An 18,159-nucleotide genomic window follows, 5' to 3' on the forward strand; every position below is an offset into this window, starting at 1 on the left:
TAGTTTCTTGTGTACAATTTGGAAATTAGTATGGCGTTCATTATCACTGAACTAGTATATATTTGTTTAGGGGCCAGCTGAAGGACGCCTCCGGGTGCAGGAATTTCTCGCTACATTGAAGACCTGTTGGGGACCTTCTGCTGTTGTTTTTTTTTTTTTTTTTTTTTTTCTATGGTCGGGTTGTTGTCTCTTTGGCACATTCCCCTTTTCCATTCTCAATTTTATGAATATACTGATTAAGTTCACATCATCTTTCCTATAGAAATATAAATTACTTGTTTACACTGTAATTAATTGTTCACTTTAATACCAACACAATGTTGGACATGCAGGTATGGGTAAAAATTTATGTTTTGGATAGAAACCATGTTTTCTCTCTTAGGCACTGTAAACATAAGACATTGTGCTGCACAATATGAAATATGTCAAAGTTTTAAGGACTGGAACGTTCTTTGGCTTGAGAGCAGTGTGTATAAATTGTGATCTTTTTAACTATGTGTTCTAAAAAAAGAAAAACCTGTTTGAAATATAGACCCTTTTTTCAGAATTTGGAAGACCGTAATCTGTTATCAGGAAACATAGCTATGTTTTTGGGAGAATTCAACCAGGCTCAAGATTTGTTTTTAGCTTCAGGAAAACCACTTGCAGCTCTAGAGGTAGTTTTTGTATTATATATTATTTAGTAAAACTATTATGGTGTCAACTACTATAAAACAGGACAGTTATTAAATTAAAGAAAAAAATCAAAAAGGTTTGTTTTGCACTGAGATAAATTTAAACTGTTAGATTGTGCAATTAAATATGTGTCCTTCATGAATACAAAGTCACATATAGTGTTGTAAATAATGAAGTGTTTCTAACCTTTAAATGGTATTTTAATGGTCACTTTCTTTAAGTTTCCCCATTAATTTGAAAGAATTTTTGTCTAAAGGACACCTATTCTATTTTCCTTATTTTCCATATTTATTGTGTTTTGATAGTCATTATACTAAAATGGGCAAATTTAATCTTATTTTCTTTCAGATGAGAAGAGACTTGTTACACTGGGACAGTGCTCTACAACTGGCAAAAGCTTTGGCTCCAGAACAGATCCCATACATCTCACGAGAGTATGCTCAGCAGTTGGAGTTTACTGGTGACTATATGAATGCTCTGTCCCATTATGAGAAGGGTATAACAAGAGAAGAGAAGGACAGGGAACATGATGAAGTGTGTGTTGCTGGGATAGCCAGGATGTCCATTAGGATGGGAGATATCAGAAGGTATTTATAAACCTTTGTTCTTTTTGTATTTGAACAGTGCTTTACAGGTGGTCATTGCTTTAAAAATAGATCCAGTTCATTTTTAATGAAATCTAAGAAAATTTCATTTTACATAAAAACTTTCTTACAATTAGTTCTTGGAAATCTATGCTTTTAGAATATAACTGTAGATATTTTAGAAATACTTATCATGGCAATAAAGTTGTAACTTGTTGGTAGCAATGAGAATATGAAACAGAATTTCAATATAATTTGTAAAATAAACTAACTAAAATAAAATTATAAAGGTGAATATTGTATATGATTACGAGATTATGAACATTATTTCATTTTTTTTTTTATAATGCTCTTTAAGCTATCTACTCTTAACAGAGAAAGTACATAGGGTACAGATTAGATATAATGGACTTTTTTGCTTTAAATTACCATAAATCAAGGTATTTATATACACTCTAAATTTTTATTGATTTATATTATCAGGGGTGTTCAAATGGCAATGAAAATGCCAAGTAGGATGTTGAAGAAGGAGTGTGCTGGTATCTTAGAAAGTATGAAGGTATGTATAGTGTTTATGTCCATTTATGATGGCAGTAGTTAAATTATCTTTTCTGATTAAAATTGATTTATTAAAGAAAATGCAATGTTGGAACCATTTTACCACAAAACTTCAATCCTCTTATTTTTTATTATCTTTTCTTTTGAAGTTTGAATTATTAAGAATAGTTACAATTTCTTTGCTATGCACATACTATTTTATTTAGCTGTATTCCACGACTTTCTATTATTCCATTGTTTCTTATCAAATATTATACATTATACATTTTCATTATGGTACAATTTTTCATTGTAGCAATGGACAGAAGCAGCAACTCTGTATGAACAAGGTGGATATTATGACAAGGCAGCTAGTGTTTACATCAGGGCTAAAAACTGGTGGGTATATCCATTTAGAAATGTCTTTTGTTCATATGTTCTGTAGATTCCGTCAATTGACAACACTGCATGTGTATAGCAACATATGATTGAAGCAGTGCTCAAAAAGTAATGTATGATATTGACATCGGGAAATTTACACCTGCATGCAGTATTTTTATGGTAGTTTTTATGAAAGTCTATGCATGCAGTATTATGTTCTGACAACTTTAATCAAAGTCTTATCATTTTGCCTGTGTAACTTTTAACAAAAGTAATTATACATTTTGCAATTTTTGTGAGGATATACGGTAATGTTTTTAAGACTAGAAGTAATAAAAGTTTACTGTACACTTAGAAGATTGTGAAGGCCAGCAAGTTATAAATAGATATTTTATGTATGATTTATAGGAATAAAGTTGGAGATTTGCTTTCCCATGTTACATCACCAAAGATACACATCCAGTACGCCAAGGCCAAGGAAGCAGACGGTCGGTACAAAGAGGCAGCTGAGGCTTACAAGAATGCTAAAGATTGGGATCAAGTGATCAGGTCAGTTCAGTTAAGACATAAAATAGCACAGAATATTTTTCAAAATATAAGCTAAGAAAATTTTGTAATTACATTAAATAAATCTCAACTTTTTGCCTATCTTGACAATTTCACATTAATAAATGTGTACATCGATTTACATAGATATACCTGGTTTTTTTCAGAATTTTTTTTAATTTAAAGTACAATCAGAAAAGTCTTATGAAATGACATGTCCATCATCAATTTTATCTTCAAAAGATTGTCATTAAATTTGAAATATACAGTAGAACCACAATACAAATTTACATTTTATTTTAACTCATAGGATTTTTAATGTTTATTATATTTTTTTCAGAATTAATCTGGATTTCCTACAAAACCCTGAGGAAGCTGTGAAATATGTGAGAGAAACTCAGTCAATAGAGGGAGCTAAGATGGTAGCCAAGTAAGTTATTCAGAAACTGTACATGCTAATAAAGATCCATATTTAATGACTAAAAAATTTAATCAGAAAGTAATAAACCCAAGTAAGATATTTAGATAGGAACTATCTTATAATATATCTACTTTAAGATGTTTTCTCAATATGCTATTTTTAACACTGTACCTTCTTATAAACTACAGTGAACCAACTTATTTTCATGGATACATTATTTCGTGTTAAGCCCTTTCTAGCCCATTTTGCGGCGATTTAATTTAGAGATTCTCAAATTTACTTGATGTAGTTAAGTAAGGAAAAATCCAAGTTTTACATATTCACGATGATTTATATTCGCGATATTTTTCTATTCCCGAAAGTCCTGACAATAAATCCCTCTCGAAAATTAGTTGGTTTACAGTATATATTTGCTTCTATTGACAAAAGTTATGATGCATAAAAAGTTTTTGATTTCTAATTTATTCCCAATTTAACAGTGTGTGAAAGAAAGTAGAATGTTACACAAATTCACATTTATTTTTCAGATTTTTCCAGAAATTGAATGACTATTCATCTGCCATACAATTCTTGGTCATGTCTAAGTGTAATGACGAGGCCTTCCAGTTAGCCCAGGCCCATAATCAGATGGAGACCTATGCTGACATTATTGGTAATACATATTTGTGCTACATTGTATCTGTAAAAAGTCTTATTTAAATTAATATTCACAATTTTAAATCAACATCATTTGTAAGAATGATGTATATTTGATGTATTTTTCAATTGATTATTTTGGAAGTCTAATGCAACCAAACAGATGCTTTTGCATTATTTACAGACAGCTCAATTTCAACATTAAAATAATAAAAAATATTTGTCACTGATGAGTTTAAAAAAAGATATTTTCAATTTTAATGCAAAAAAAATGGCATTTTTTTCACCAAAGGGAGATAATTTGGAGCTTTTTCAGTGATATAAACATTTTAAAAGTCATCTGGGGACAAAAATGATTGATTTGTTTGGTTGATTTCTGTACCATATCATAAAGTAACAACTAATGTTGTAATAAATAAAATTTGTAATGAAAAAAATAATGTTTAAATGTTTGCTTAAATTTTTGTACCCTTGAGCCTCCTTGAACAAAAAAAATATTTGTTTTTCTGTTGAAATTTTCTCAACTGACTGTTGGCCTTAAATTAAAACTGGTTTTATAATATATAAAACACCATTTGATTTTTTTCTGATTATTTCTTTACACCTTTTGTTTACTAATTCTGTTTAATTTTAGGACCTGATGCAACCCCTGAAGACTACCAGAGTATTGCCTTACATTTCGAGAATGAAAAGAACCATTTCCTGTCTGGAAAATTCTTTTTATTAAGTGGACAATACAAGAGAGTAAGATTTTTGTAACTGCAGAATTACATTTTTCCCAAGAAATTGTTTTTCTTTAAAGAAAAAATGCTAAAATTTAAACAGAATGTACTAAGTGAAAGGGAAAGTTTTAATGCTGTCAAACTTTTTATATTTTTGGAAGTCCAAACATTTGACCTTGAATGAATATGTGAAGGTTATTCCAGACATACATGTTGTGCACACAGGAACATCGTTTTGTATGTTTTATTTCAAGATTTTGAAAAATTAATTTTGTGTGGAATGTAATTTCTTTACACACAAAAAAAACCAACACATATTAAGAGTCAAAAGTCATTTTTGACAACTGTTTTAGAAGTCACAAATTTTTAAGTAGTCACATAAAGTATTTCTGTAAATTGAGAAATCATGAGTTTAAAAATGTAATTATTCAGGCAATGAAACATTTCCTTAAGTGTAACGGAGAAGATAGCCAAGCTATAGAGTTGGCCATAGAGACTGTAGGACGAGCCAATGATGACAGTCTGACCAGACAGCTGATAGACTTCCTTATGGGAGAGACAGACAACATGCCCAAGGTAAGTGTAACGGAGAAGATAGCCAAGCTATAGAGTTGGCCATAGAGACTGTAGGACGAGCCAATGATGATAGTCTGACCAGACAGCTGATAGACTTCCTTATGGGAGAGACAGACAACATGCCCAAGGTAAGTGTAACGGTGAAGATAGCCAAGCCATAGAGTTGGCCATAGAGACTGTAGGACGAGCCAATGATGACAGTCTGACCAGACAGCTGATAGACTTCCTTATGGGAGAGACAGACAACATGCCTAAGGTAAGTGTAACCGAGAAGATAGCCAAGCTATAGAGTTGGCCATAGAGACTGTAGGACGAGCCAATGATGACAGTCTGACCAGACAGCTGATAGACTTCCTTATGGGAGAGACAGACAACATGCCTAAGGTAAGTGTAACGGAGAAGATAGCCAAGCTATAGAGTTGGCCATAGAGACTGTAGGACGAGCCAATGATGATAGTCTGACCAGACAGCTGATAGACTTCCTTATGGGAGAGACAGACAACATGCCCAAGGTAAGTGTAACGGTGAAGATAGCCAAGCCATAGAGTTGGCCATAGAGACTGTAGGACGAGCCAATGATGACAGTCTGACCAGACAGCTGATAGACTTCCTTATGGGAGAGACAGACAACATGCCTAAGGTAAGTGTAACCGAGAAGATAGCCAAGCTATAGAGTTGGCCATAGAGACTGTAGGACGAGCCAATGATGACAGTCTGACCAGACAGCTGATAGACTTCCTTATGGGAGAGACAGACAACATGCCCAAGGTAAGTGTAACGGAGAAGATAGCCAAGCTATAGAGTTGGCCATAGAGACTGTAGGACGAGCCAATGATGACAGTCTGACCAGACAGCTGATAGACTTCCTTATGGGAGAGACTGACAACATGCCAAAGGTAAGTGTCATTATAAAAAAGACTACCGTATTCGGCCATATATAGTCCACACTTATGTATATTCTGCACCCCCTTTTCATAGAGTCATAAACAATGAAATAGTAACATGCCCAAGGTAAGTGTCATTATAAAAAACACTTCTCCTTCTATTGCAGTTCATTGAAAATGTTTACCCAATTTCAATTCATTATACATGTATTGGTCAAACTTTTCAACCTGTCAGAAATTTTACAAATCCTGATGTAGAAAAAACACAGTCAAGCTGTTAATATAAGTAGTACAATGGTATAAAGAAAAGTGTACTTAAAAAGCAGTGTTGTGATTCATCTATTAAAGAAGGTACCAATTTTGATGGATATATTTGATTTCAGGGTTTTGCTGAAGTCTGCATATAGAAAATGTATACGGTACTTTGTTAACCCTTTGAAATTGTGGTCAATGTTTACCCAGGAAATCCACAGAAACTGGTTTCCCATATATATAAGCGAATCCACAATATTTTATTGAAATAACAATGTTTGTTTCAAATGTTCAAGAAAAATATCAACTTTAAACAAAAAATGAAATGAACCAATAGTACTCCTGTACAACAAATTGGTGTTTAAAGTATAAATTTCTTCTATTTGTATAGGATGCTAAGTACTTGTTCAGGCTGTACACGGCATTGAAACATAATTTTGTTATATTTGTATAGGATGCTAAGTACCTGTTCAGGCTGTTCATGGCATTGAAACATAATTTTGTTATATTTGTATAGGATGCTAAGTACTTGTTCAGGCTGTACATGGCATTGAAACATAATTTTCTTCTATTTGTATAGGATGCTAAGTACTTGTTCAGACTGTACATGGCATTGAAACAGTACAGAGAGGCGGCTAGAACTGCTATCATCATAGCCAGAGAAGAACAAAATGCTGGTTTGTATTTTAATATTATATTCATAATTTCATAGAAATTAAAAATAATTTAATGATAGTTTCTTTTAAATTATTAAAAGATGTTCAGCTTCTAATAATTAATGAAGATGTGGTATGATTGCCAATGAGACAACTGTCCACAAGAGACCAAAATGACGCAGAAATTAACAACTATAGGTCACCATATGGCCTTCAACAATGAGGAAAGCCCATGCCGCATAGTCAGCTATAAAAGGCCCCGAAATGACAATGTAAAACAATTCAAAAGAGAAAACTAACGGCCTTTTTTATATAAAAGAAATGAATGAAAAACAAATATGTAACACATAAACAAACGACAACCTCTGAATTACAGGCTCCTGACTTGGGACAAGCACATACATACATAATGTGGCGGGGTTAAACATGTTAGCGGTTTCCCAACCCTCCCCCTAACCTGGGACAGTGGTATAACAGTACAACATAAGAATACTTTTTATACTTTTAATGTGTGATTAACTTATTGTGATATTTACTTACAGAACCTCTAGTTTATGATTGTAATGATTTTGCCCCCTGTAACACTTTGATCAGTTACAAAATGCTGGCTTCTATAACAACATTTGTTGATCATTGATTATCATAGATATCATATTCTAACAAGAAGTTGTAATTTTGATTTAGTGAACAAAGCTAAACTAAATGACAATGTTATTATTTTTTAGTGTCAGGTTCCTATTTTATTCTTTTTTATTAACAGGTAACTATAGGAATGCCCATGATGTACTGTTCAGTATGTTCCAGGAACTCAAACAACAGAAAATTAAAATTCCGTCAGAAATGTCTACCAACCTGATGATCCTACATAGCTATATATTAGTCAAGGTATAGAAACAAAAACAAAAAGCTATATATTAGTCAAGGTATAGAAACAAAAACAAAAAAGCTATATATTATTCTAATGCAATTATTTTGTAACAATTGTTCTGATTGGATGACAGCAAGCGTAAAATTCTCTATCTCCTTGTCTGTAACTAAGGAAGCCGACATTTTGAATTTCGGAATGTGTTGACATGTTCTTTCTACAATAATAAACAAAAAACTCACTTGTTGCGCCTAAAAATTTTCTTTTTATCAAAATTTATTACATTTTGAAGCGGCAGAGAAGCCAGAAAACGCCCGGTGTTTATGTTTGACGCCGGAAGCATACCTATGACGTCACCTAGTGTAGGGACCAAAGAAGATAACATCTTTTCGCGGAATTTTCTTTAATGAAGATTTTACACTGAAATAATGATTGAAATTTAATTATGAACTTGTTTTGCATTAGAATAGAGATAACTGTATTGTATTTGAAGCTTTGCGGACGTCCATCGGTAGTTTTACTGTCGCAAATACCCGTTTACCTGTCTCCGCTCCGCGTCGCCAGGTAAACTAAATTTGCGACAGTAAAACTACCGATGGACGTCCTTAAAGCTTCAAATACAATACAGTTATCTCTTAAGTCAAGGTATAGAAACAAAAACAAAAAGCTATATATTAGTCAAGGTATAGACACAAAAACAAAAAGCTATATATTAGTCAAGGTATAGAAACAAAAATCTTTGTTAACTCCTAACTTATTGTCATCATTGGTTGCTTTATTTATGGTATATTTCTAGACCACAGTTAATACATACATTATGCATGAGTCCTATTCACATCGTAAAACATGCACTTAGGAGAAAACCACAGACCTTCGTTAGGAAAACTGACAATCCTAGTCAATTAAAATTGGAGTTGAGTGCACCCGCACAATTGGTGTTCTAACTCACAACCTCAGTGTTGACTGGCTAGTGATTACAGTAGTAACTACTTATAACACTAAGCCACCGAGGCAATAAAAGAATGGTGTATAATGCTTATAACAGGAAATTCATGCAAGGGTTAAGTGAGGATGTGAAAAAAAATCTAAAATATTTTAGATGAATATTTTTATGAATAAAGGTAGTGGTAAATTAAGAAGACATATTTCAAAAGCAAGACTTTAAATTAGTTGTGTGGTTTCTGCAAAAATGGGAGTTTCAGAATTGATTTCAAGGGCAATAATTCTTTACTAAAGGTTCAATGGTCATGATAGTCCAGCAGATAGGTGAATAATTGTGCACTTTGTGTTAAAAGCATAAAATTTGGTAGAAATATAGTTTGAACCGTTCTCAACAAAATTAGATATGGAGGCAAGCTTGATTTTATCCACTTCCGGTTTTATCATCAAAATGGCGGACATGCATTTGATAACTGATTAATGGTTATTTAATTCTCACAACTGGTAGTCAAAGTTTGCTAGACTATAATATTATTGTGTATTCATGGTTTGAAATAATGTATCATTTCTTTGAAACCCTCAGGGTGTTTTATTCAGAATTTTGGCACTTTTGGTAAAAAATGTAACGAAAACGTAATTTAGAGACGAAATACATATGTTTAATAAGACCTGTTGGTGACCTTCTGCTGTTGTCTGTTCTATGGTCGGGTTTTTGTCTCTTTGACACATTCCCCATTTCCATTCTCAATTTTATTTTATTTATTGACAAAAAAAAGGTTTAATATCATTGACCTTCTCTGATATATTTGTTCGATCATACATCAGAATAACGAATCGTTCGATTAATTGTATAATAGTGGTTTCGACATTCAGAGTTTTCGCCAGGGCAGCGATTAATATCGTAGCGGCTACATAGGGTTACGTAGATTAGGACTGTTGAACGTGAAGCTATCCTAGCTGCTACATAAATATTGATAGCAGCTAGCACACTTCTAGTTCTGTAGACAAACATGTACGTTGCACTACGTAGGCTAGCTGCTACGATATTGAACGCAATCCTGGTCTCTCATAACGATGAATGCTCTTGTGACACCATTAAATGATATCCATGTATCCCATGCTGTTTTTTTCCTTAACCAGCGATCGATGCCACAGTGTCAAATTCAGTGAAGGCATGGAAAAGAGGCAATGCATATATGCGTTTTCTTGTCCTAAAAGGTTAGCAAGCTCATGAAATGAAATGCATCTGAAGTGTTTTCCAGTCCTTAAACCCATAAATATCAGCTGCATTTGTGACATGAAAGCAGGACACAACAAGTACTACTACATCGGTATCAACTGTAGCAATAATTCTCTTCCCGAAAATGTGTGCATCCATTAGTTTATAATTTAACAGAAATAGAATAAACTCTGTTTTGTTTTTTCTACACCTGAGAAACTCTATCAGTTTCGTGGTTAGCATGTTTGCCTTTGACAACGTCTCTTTGTATCGTCAATCGTTATATTGTCTACAATAGTTACATCTTGTCAATGTTTGGAAAGACTTTGTATTAAACTAAATGAGACTAAATGTTGGTGGATGGGTGTGATTTTCTTGTTTAAAGGACTCATCTAAGTTTCCTCTTAAATAAACTTTTCATACTGGTACTGTCCATCTATTTCTATTCAACGAACGACGAATAGTATCAACAACTGCTGAGGGAGCTATATATTAAATTGGTATACAGAACAAGCAGTTCGTTGCTGTCTTCAAGAAATTGATTTCCTAACTCTTCTATCACAAAAGCTACATTATGGATAAACAGTTTTGAGCACTTAGTTTCTGTTCATGGTCAGTTGTGTCCTCTTCATCAAGAAATCGATATATGACTGTCCCTCTGGTATCTTTCACCCCTCTGCTCAAACTCTTTTAGCAAGTCTTGCAATTTCTTGTCAAGCTATCATCCATCTTCGCAGGGCTTATGGGTTTGCTGTTAAAAGTGCCTCAATCTGACTAAACAACCGGTTTATTTCATGTTGTTTGTCTGATAGTCAATCATTATTCCTAGGTGCATATGAAAGAGGTTTCTTTAGATGCATGATGACGGGACTTTGGAGAGTAAACGTTAAGAATTCGTTTGTAGCTGTTGAATATTAACATCTAAGCTATCTTTAGTGTTTCCGGTTGTTATAGCTTGTCCATACAACAACAAACTAACAAGAGTTACGAGAGATCTTGGAACAGAATTCTCCTCACAGTGCACTGGAAAACTACCGTCAAACCTAAATGTAACAATAAACATGTCGCTGCGAATAATTGTTACTGCTTTATAAATCTGCATTTAGTTTGAGTCAAATTCATCGTCACCTCCTTTCTGAAACGAGGGTCCTATATCATCTCTGAAAGCATGTGAAAGCTCTCTCACAGGCAAACAACCCATAAATGTAAAATCTTGTACTATGAACTCTGTCTTCAATGTCAACACCTATATTTCTTATTCGCCAAGGCATCTTGAATAATGGTGCTAAATCTTCCTCGGTTATGGAATCTTCAATGTAGCTGATGAATTCAGCTAATGCGATTCCATGGATTATTCGTGTGTCTCTTCCTTATTCAGTTTCATCTTCACTAGAGACTTTTGATGCCTGTCGATAAAGATTAGCAAGTCATTGGACATGATATTTTGTTTCTTGTACAATAAGATCCCAAGCACTGATATTCTCTAATAAAGTTGTGTACTGAAGCTTTAGTACACATCGACGAAAAGGGATATCAACATGAGTTGTTGTTTCTTCGTGGAGGTTTTCATCTGGTTTATACGAACAACAAAAGTAACATACACAGTCTGTCATTGCTAATTTTCATGATAAGCTGGTTTGCAGCTGCGATTGCCTGTTGTTTTTACATATTATCTGTATCCTTTTGATGTCTAATTTTAGTTCTGTGTTAAGATGGCAGGCCTTATGCCATGTGGCATTGTTTTTTTTTTTTGCATGGTACAAAGAAGACCACTGCCATCATATTGTGTATACAGATTGGTCCTAGACGGTTAACATCGAAGTTCTTTGTATTTAACAAGATTTCCCGCCAAAGTAACATATTCTGCACCAATATTGATACACTTTGGAGGTGTAGGGCATTGCAGCTATTCGTCTGTCATATTTTGACAAATTATACATTTAACATTGAGAATGGAAATGGGGAAGATGTCAAAGAGACAACAAACTGACCAAAGAGCAGACAACAGCTGATTGCACCAATGGTTGTTCAATGAAGCGAGAAATTCCCGCACATGGAGGTGGTCCTCAGCTGGTCCCTATAAAAAATTGTGTACTAGTTCAGTGAAAATGGATGTCACACTAAACTCCAAAACATATAAATGAACTTAAAATAAAGTCCAGCCAACCTCTACAACATTTGAGGAAGAACTACCTGGGCTTTGATCATCTTATGTCTCAAAAAGTTTAAATATTTCAGAGCTCATCTTTGAATTGTTATTTAGACTCTTGATTTATAAAGTGTATGTCTATCTGCATTCAAATATAATAATGAAACAATATTGTTCACCATATGAATTGAATTTTAATGGTCTCCAAATAAATAAATAAATACATGATTCTATTACATCCTTCTTCTCACTTTTTGTAAATTAAAAGTCGACATTTTTCTTGAATTGTAACATGAAATTTTGACCGGAAGTTGACCAAACGTCACCTAATTTCTGCTTGAACAATACTGAAAACCAATAAATGTGATTCAGATCGATTAAAACATCAGGTCTTGTAGTTAAAACTAAAAAAATTGAGAGAGAATTGAGAAAAGTTGAAATTTTAACATGCATCCGCCATTTTGGATTTTACCGGAAGTTAACTATATTTCCAGCTTGCCTCCATATCTTAAATTAAAGAGTATAGATAAAAGTATGTTTGAGCAAAATTTGGTGCTTTTAACACAAAGTGCACAATTCCTTCATATATTGCACCTATCTGCTGGACTATGACAGTCATGTTAACCTTTTTGCATATTGTATTTTGATGAACCATACATCTCAAAAATATATTTCAGTAAATGTCTCGATACATGTATATGTCAATTTTATTTCAGATTCATGTGAAAAGAGGTGATCATCTTAAAGGAGGCAGGATGTTGATCAGGGTGGCAAACAATATCAGTAAATTTCCATCTCGTAAGTTCAACTTAATATCAATTTAAACCTTTACTAAACTGTTAGTTTTCTTCTGAAGTCTGTTCTTATTTAGTATTGTGTGGTTAGGTTGTTTTCCCATACATCCACAAATCTGGAGTGTAGAAATGTATTGAATATAGTGGTTGATTCTGGTTTCAGTTCTATGATTATGCTGACCTACACAAACCATATTGTAATTGATATAAAAATCAAGCATCTTAAATGTCAGATTTTACTATATTTTTCTTTTTTTTAAAGAAGAACTGCAGGGCTTTCAGTTTTTGCTGTAAATAGACAATATCCAGATCATTTGTATCAATTTTCAGCAGCTTATTAGAAATATTTACTAAATTTATAGCTTGACTTTGTACCTAATGACAAGATCTTTATAGCAATCACACTGTTTGATGGTGCCTATAACTTAACATTTTTAGAAATTAAGTGTCTAATTTTTTTTAATGAAATATATGTTTATATTTTTCTTAATATTTTCCAGATATTGTCCCTATATTGACATCAACAGTGATAGAATGTCACAGGGCTGGTTTAAAGAATTCTTCATTCAGTTATGCTGCCATGTTGATGCGACCTGAATATAGGAATCAGATAGATCTGAAATATAAGAAGAAAATAGAAGTGATTGTGAGGAAACCAGACAAGACAGAGGAGGAGGAACCACTAACACCTTGTCCTTACTGTGGATTCCAGATCCCAGAAACTGATCTGCTCTGTCCAGATTGTAAAAATAGCATTCCTTATTGCACTGTAACAGTAAGTATGAAACAATGATATACACATATAGTAAAACCTGTTGAGGAGACCATCTGTATTTAGCATAAAACAATTAAAGGTCCCTCTAGTGCATTTCCTATAGACTGAACCTGCATTAAAAGACCACCTGTCTTATGAGACCACTGTTTTGCTTTTCAATGAGTGGTCTTTCAAAACAGGTTTCACGGTATTTCCCCTTTTACTAGAAACAGTATTTGAAATAAACACCTGATGGAAGAAAACTTCTTGGCTGTTATAAATCTGTCTTTTTTCATTGGTTATTTAGGTGGAATGGAGACAATAGATTTCAAATTTGTATGCCTTAACATTGTAATTTTTATGCCACACCTACGATAGTAGAGGGGCATTATATTTTCTGGTCTGTGCGTCCGTCCTTCCGTCCTTCCGTCTGTCCGTCCGTTTGTTCAGGTTAAAGCTTTTGGTCAAGGTAGTTTTTGATGAAGTTGAAGTCCAATCAACTTCAAACTTAGTACACATGTTCCCTATGATATGATCTTTCTAATTTAATTGCCAAATTAGACTTTTGACCCCAATTTCACGGTCCACTGAACATAGAAAATAATAGTGCAAGTTTCAGGTTAAAGTTTGTGGTCAAGGTAGTTTTTGATGAAGTTGAAGTCCAATCAACTTCAAACTTAGTACACATGTTCCCTATGATATGATCTTTCTAATTTAATTGTCAAATTAGAGTTTTGACCCCAATTTCACGGTCTACTGAACATAGAAAATGATAATGCGAGTGGGGCATTCGTGTACTATGGACACATTCTTGTTTAAATTGTGATGAAATATTTCTGTGTTGTTAGATAAATTGTAGTATACTGTTTATAAGGAGAATGTGTAAGTTTGAAAAACTTTTGTCCTGTACTTGTGCTTTGTTTTGGCATATTGAATATGTTTAAACTAAAAATTTGATTGGTTATCTTGATCTTTCAATTTTGATCAAATTTTGCTTAACTTATATATACTATAGAAATTCATACTGAAAGTTATTGCCTAATATGATTGCTTACTTGAAATAACCAATAATACGTATTATGTATTACATTTGTATTAGCCTTGTTAAACTATTGCTGTATAATATCACACATGACAAATGGCATGTAAGTTTTCATATTACACTTATCTTGAAAAGCAACTGGTACTGTTTTATCAAGCAGTTATATTTTTTCTACTTTACTAATAAAAAAAAAAGCTCACAATTTCAAAATGCAGATAATTGATTAATAGTACAAATCATGACCAGTATTTCCAGTAGTAAATAACTCCTGTTAGATCTTCATGTAGTAAAATTTAATTAAAACAATTTCTGGATATAGGAGAATCATAAATTTTAAATATAAATTCAAAGTAGTGCAAATTTTTTATCGTCTTTTAGGTAAACTTTGGCAAATTACAATATCTACTTACCAAGAATAGACAATTTTCCTAAATCCACAAACAATTGTTACCAAATTGACCATATTGTTACAAATCTAGTATTAAACCTAACCCTTTATTTTTCAGGGACGACATATGTTGAAGGATGATTTAACAGCTTGTCCTAAGTGTGATTTCCCTGCTATATTCTCTGAATTCCTTAGGTAAGAATAAATTTAATGGTATCAGTTTTACTGTCCAGAATTGCATTTATGACAATTAACATCTCTTTAGTGACCCTCAAGGCAAAATTGTTAGAAAATCCAAAACCTTAATCAAATGTTGATGAGCTGATCAATCTGAAAAGGACCAAAAGTATAGCCAACCCTGGACAAAGATTCACAGCTATCTATTAGAGAGAGAGATTCTTTATCAAAGTTGTACAGTATATGGTCAAAAGTCATTTATATATATTTTATGTACGCTAAATTAAAATTCCCAACAAATATTTTAAACATAAATTTTAACCTGCTTTTCAACCAATAATCAGATATTAAATATTGTAATATTTTTTGTTAACATTATCATATGAAAAATGAAATTTTATATATTTAAAAAATCATGATTTGATTGCACATTTTCATTTTGTCTTCTTGGTTATAAAACTATTCAGTACTCTTGAGTTCAAAGTATGTGTTCAAACACCATATCCAATATATTTATGGGTTTATTTCTTAGTCTGAGTACGGAATCAGGCCTTAAACTTTTTATGACTGCAAGGTACATAGATAATTAGTTGTTTGATTAACATACAGTGAGTAACATTGTTTATATCCTAGTTTTAATAAGTTTATGATTGGTCTTTTTTTTTTGTAGGCTGTTGGAGACTGAAGAAACTTGTCCTATGTGCTCTGAGAAAGTTTTGAAAGAAAATCTAGAGAAAATCACTGATCCTTCTAAATATCTTAACCCAGAAGAAGGAACAGAATAGAACAAAGACAATGTTGAAGGAAGTCCAGAATGAATAACAATATTCAACATTCTCTGGACATAACAAACTGCTTTAGGGATCCTAACAATGGACCTGATTTCAATAATTAATTTTATTTTTGTATTAACATGATCTGCACAAATTGAACTTGTACATGACAAATTCAAGGAAATTTCTTGTTTTTCTCATTTAATGCTGAATTGTAGAGTATCAAGTTATATGACATTAATACATTCCTATTATACATTTTTTATATATTTATTAATTGATATGTTTTACTGAAGATTATCAATTCTTGTTAGAATGTAAATTGTAATATTCCGTCCATGTAAACATGGTTGTTCTACAATAATAAACTGTAGATGTGAAGTGTATTATATTTGTCCTTTTATTTTGTATTGTACAGGGGATTATTTTGTTATTTTGTGGGTAAACAATTTTGTGGATTTGATGTTTATAAATTAACAATGTAAACGAGCTATACATTTTTTAGAAGCTTGTATGCAGACTTTGGTCTCATATTTACAAAATTAATAAATACCACTGAAATTTCATTTTTCCTGAATCCACTTTAATTGATACCCAGGAAAATAAATGAATCCACAGCAGCATTTAAAACAAGGAAACATAATAAAATAAAACATAAGAGATACCTGTCCGCATTCAATTTTTTATTGCCCAAAGAAGTAGACTCTTGAGACTTATCAACAGAGATATGCTCCACCATAAGTTTGGCGAAATCCCCCAAAAATGAAAACATTTATTAGTGTCAACTGAGGGCGCTCATATTCGCCGTGGACACAATTTCGGTGTTTTATGATTTTGAGGTGTAAAAACTTCAAAGGATGGCTGAAATGGCAGAAATATGCCGATCAATGATATTTTTATAACAAATATGATTATTTTTGAAAATGAGACCAAATTTCGGCACTTACCGCAAAGAACCGAAAAACGGACTCCGATTTTCCGCCAATTTCCTGAATGTAAAAAAAGATTTCAAAGAAGTATTTCTTAGTAATTCTTTGACTGATTGCCCTAAATTTTAGTTTTTTACACCTTTCAAATGTCTGCTATTCCTCTATAATGAAATTTATTTGATGAATATTGTTTAAAGCTGCAGTTATTTGGTTTTGAATAGATTTGTAAAAACGGCGAATATGTGTCCCCCGTTGACAAAAAATCAGGAAATTTCAAACACCCTTTAATCCAACTTTTCAGATGATTTTTCTCAAAATAAACACGTTTTCAAGCTAAGAATGTTTTGCATTTGAAGTTATCTTCATATAGAAATATCAGTATCCTTCAAAAACATAAAGACCTGAACATAAACTGAAGAAAACATGGAAAGATATGGCGAAAATGAGCACCCCACTCTACCATTTTTCAGTGGGGTGGGTTCGAACCCATGAGAAAATATTCCACCTCCCACCGCACCCCCCACCCATGCCATCGGCCCCCATATGATTGCAAATTTTCGAAAATGACTGAAATGTCTTGGGGGCGAATGAGTTAAACTAAAAATATTTTTTTCCCGATTTTCAACCTCTTAAAGAGTGTTTTGGTCAGTTTTACACCCCAAAAAGACCCTCAAACCCAACAGAAGCCAAATTAAAAAAAATTGATCAAATCGTTTAATGAACAACCCCACTTACTGATTCTGTTGTTTAATGCAAAGCTTTCCTCTATCAAATTTTATCAGGAACACTCTAACCTTAAAAAATATAAAACACATTTTGCCGGTTGAATCTGGAACCTATGTATTGGTGGGTTCTGCAACATGATAAAGAATCAATCAAAACTTATGTAGTTAAACATGTAAGAACTGAGCACAGGACCTTTGACAACTGATAAAGCTCACCTGATCAACATAACCAATACAAAACCTATGACAACTACAGGACCTTTGACAACAAACAGCACTCACCTGACCAACATACTACAACAAAACCTTTGACAACACATATATCTCCCCTGACTGTCAAAGCCACTACAGGGCCTTTGACAACACATAACTCACCTGACCAACAGAACCACTACAGGACCTTTGACAACAGATATAGCTCACCTGACTAACAGAACCATTACAAGACCTTTGACAACAGATATAGCTAAACCGAACAACAGAACCACTACAAGACCTTTGACAACAGATATAGATCACCTGGCTAACAGAACCA

The 18,159-nt window shown here is 33.0% G+C and overlaps 1 protein-coding gene across 1 annotated transcript in view; it reads left to right on the top strand.

Moving 5' to 3' along the window:
• The window catches only part of LOC143085469 (WD repeat-containing protein 19-like), a 30,389-nt gene extending 14,033 nt beyond the window's left edge, over positions 1 to 16,356 (top strand). The window contains exons 20-34 of the mRNA XM_076261827.1: positions 546 to 656; positions 1,024 to 1,262; positions 1,743 to 1,818; positions 2,113 to 2,195; positions 2,586 to 2,726; positions 3,064 to 3,153; positions 3,672 to 3,796; positions 4,415 to 4,524; positions 4,935 to 5,078; positions 6,795 to 6,891; positions 7,631 to 7,755; positions 12,759 to 12,840; positions 13,337 to 13,611; positions 15,139 to 15,215; positions 15,868 to 16,356. Of these exons, the coding sequence (XP_076117942.1) occupies positions 546 to 656; positions 1,024 to 1,262; positions 1,743 to 1,818; positions 2,113 to 2,195; positions 2,586 to 2,726; positions 3,064 to 3,153; positions 3,672 to 3,796; positions 4,415 to 4,524; positions 4,935 to 5,078; positions 6,795 to 6,891; positions 7,631 to 7,755; positions 12,759 to 12,840; positions 13,337 to 13,611; positions 15,139 to 15,215; positions 15,868 to 15,982 (1,890 nt within the window). The 3' untranslated portion in view covers positions 15,983 to 16,356. The remainder of the gene's footprint in view (positions 1 to 545; positions 657 to 1,023; positions 1,263 to 1,742; positions 1,819 to 2,112; positions 2,196 to 2,585; positions 2,727 to 3,063; positions 3,154 to 3,671; positions 3,797 to 4,414; positions 4,525 to 4,934; positions 5,079 to 6,794; positions 6,892 to 7,630; positions 7,756 to 12,758; positions 12,841 to 13,336; positions 13,612 to 15,138; positions 15,216 to 15,867) is intronic.
• The last annotated feature ends 1,803 nt before the right edge of the window (positions 16,357 to 18,159 follow it).

The sequence above is a fragment of the Mytilus galloprovincialis genome, chromosome 8, assembly GCF_965363235.1.
Source record: "Mytilus galloprovincialis chromosome 8, xbMytGall1.hap1.1, whole genome shotgun sequence".
Lineage (NCBI taxonomy): Eukaryota > Metazoa > Mollusca > Bivalvia > Mytilida > Mytilidae > Mytilus > Mytilus galloprovincialis.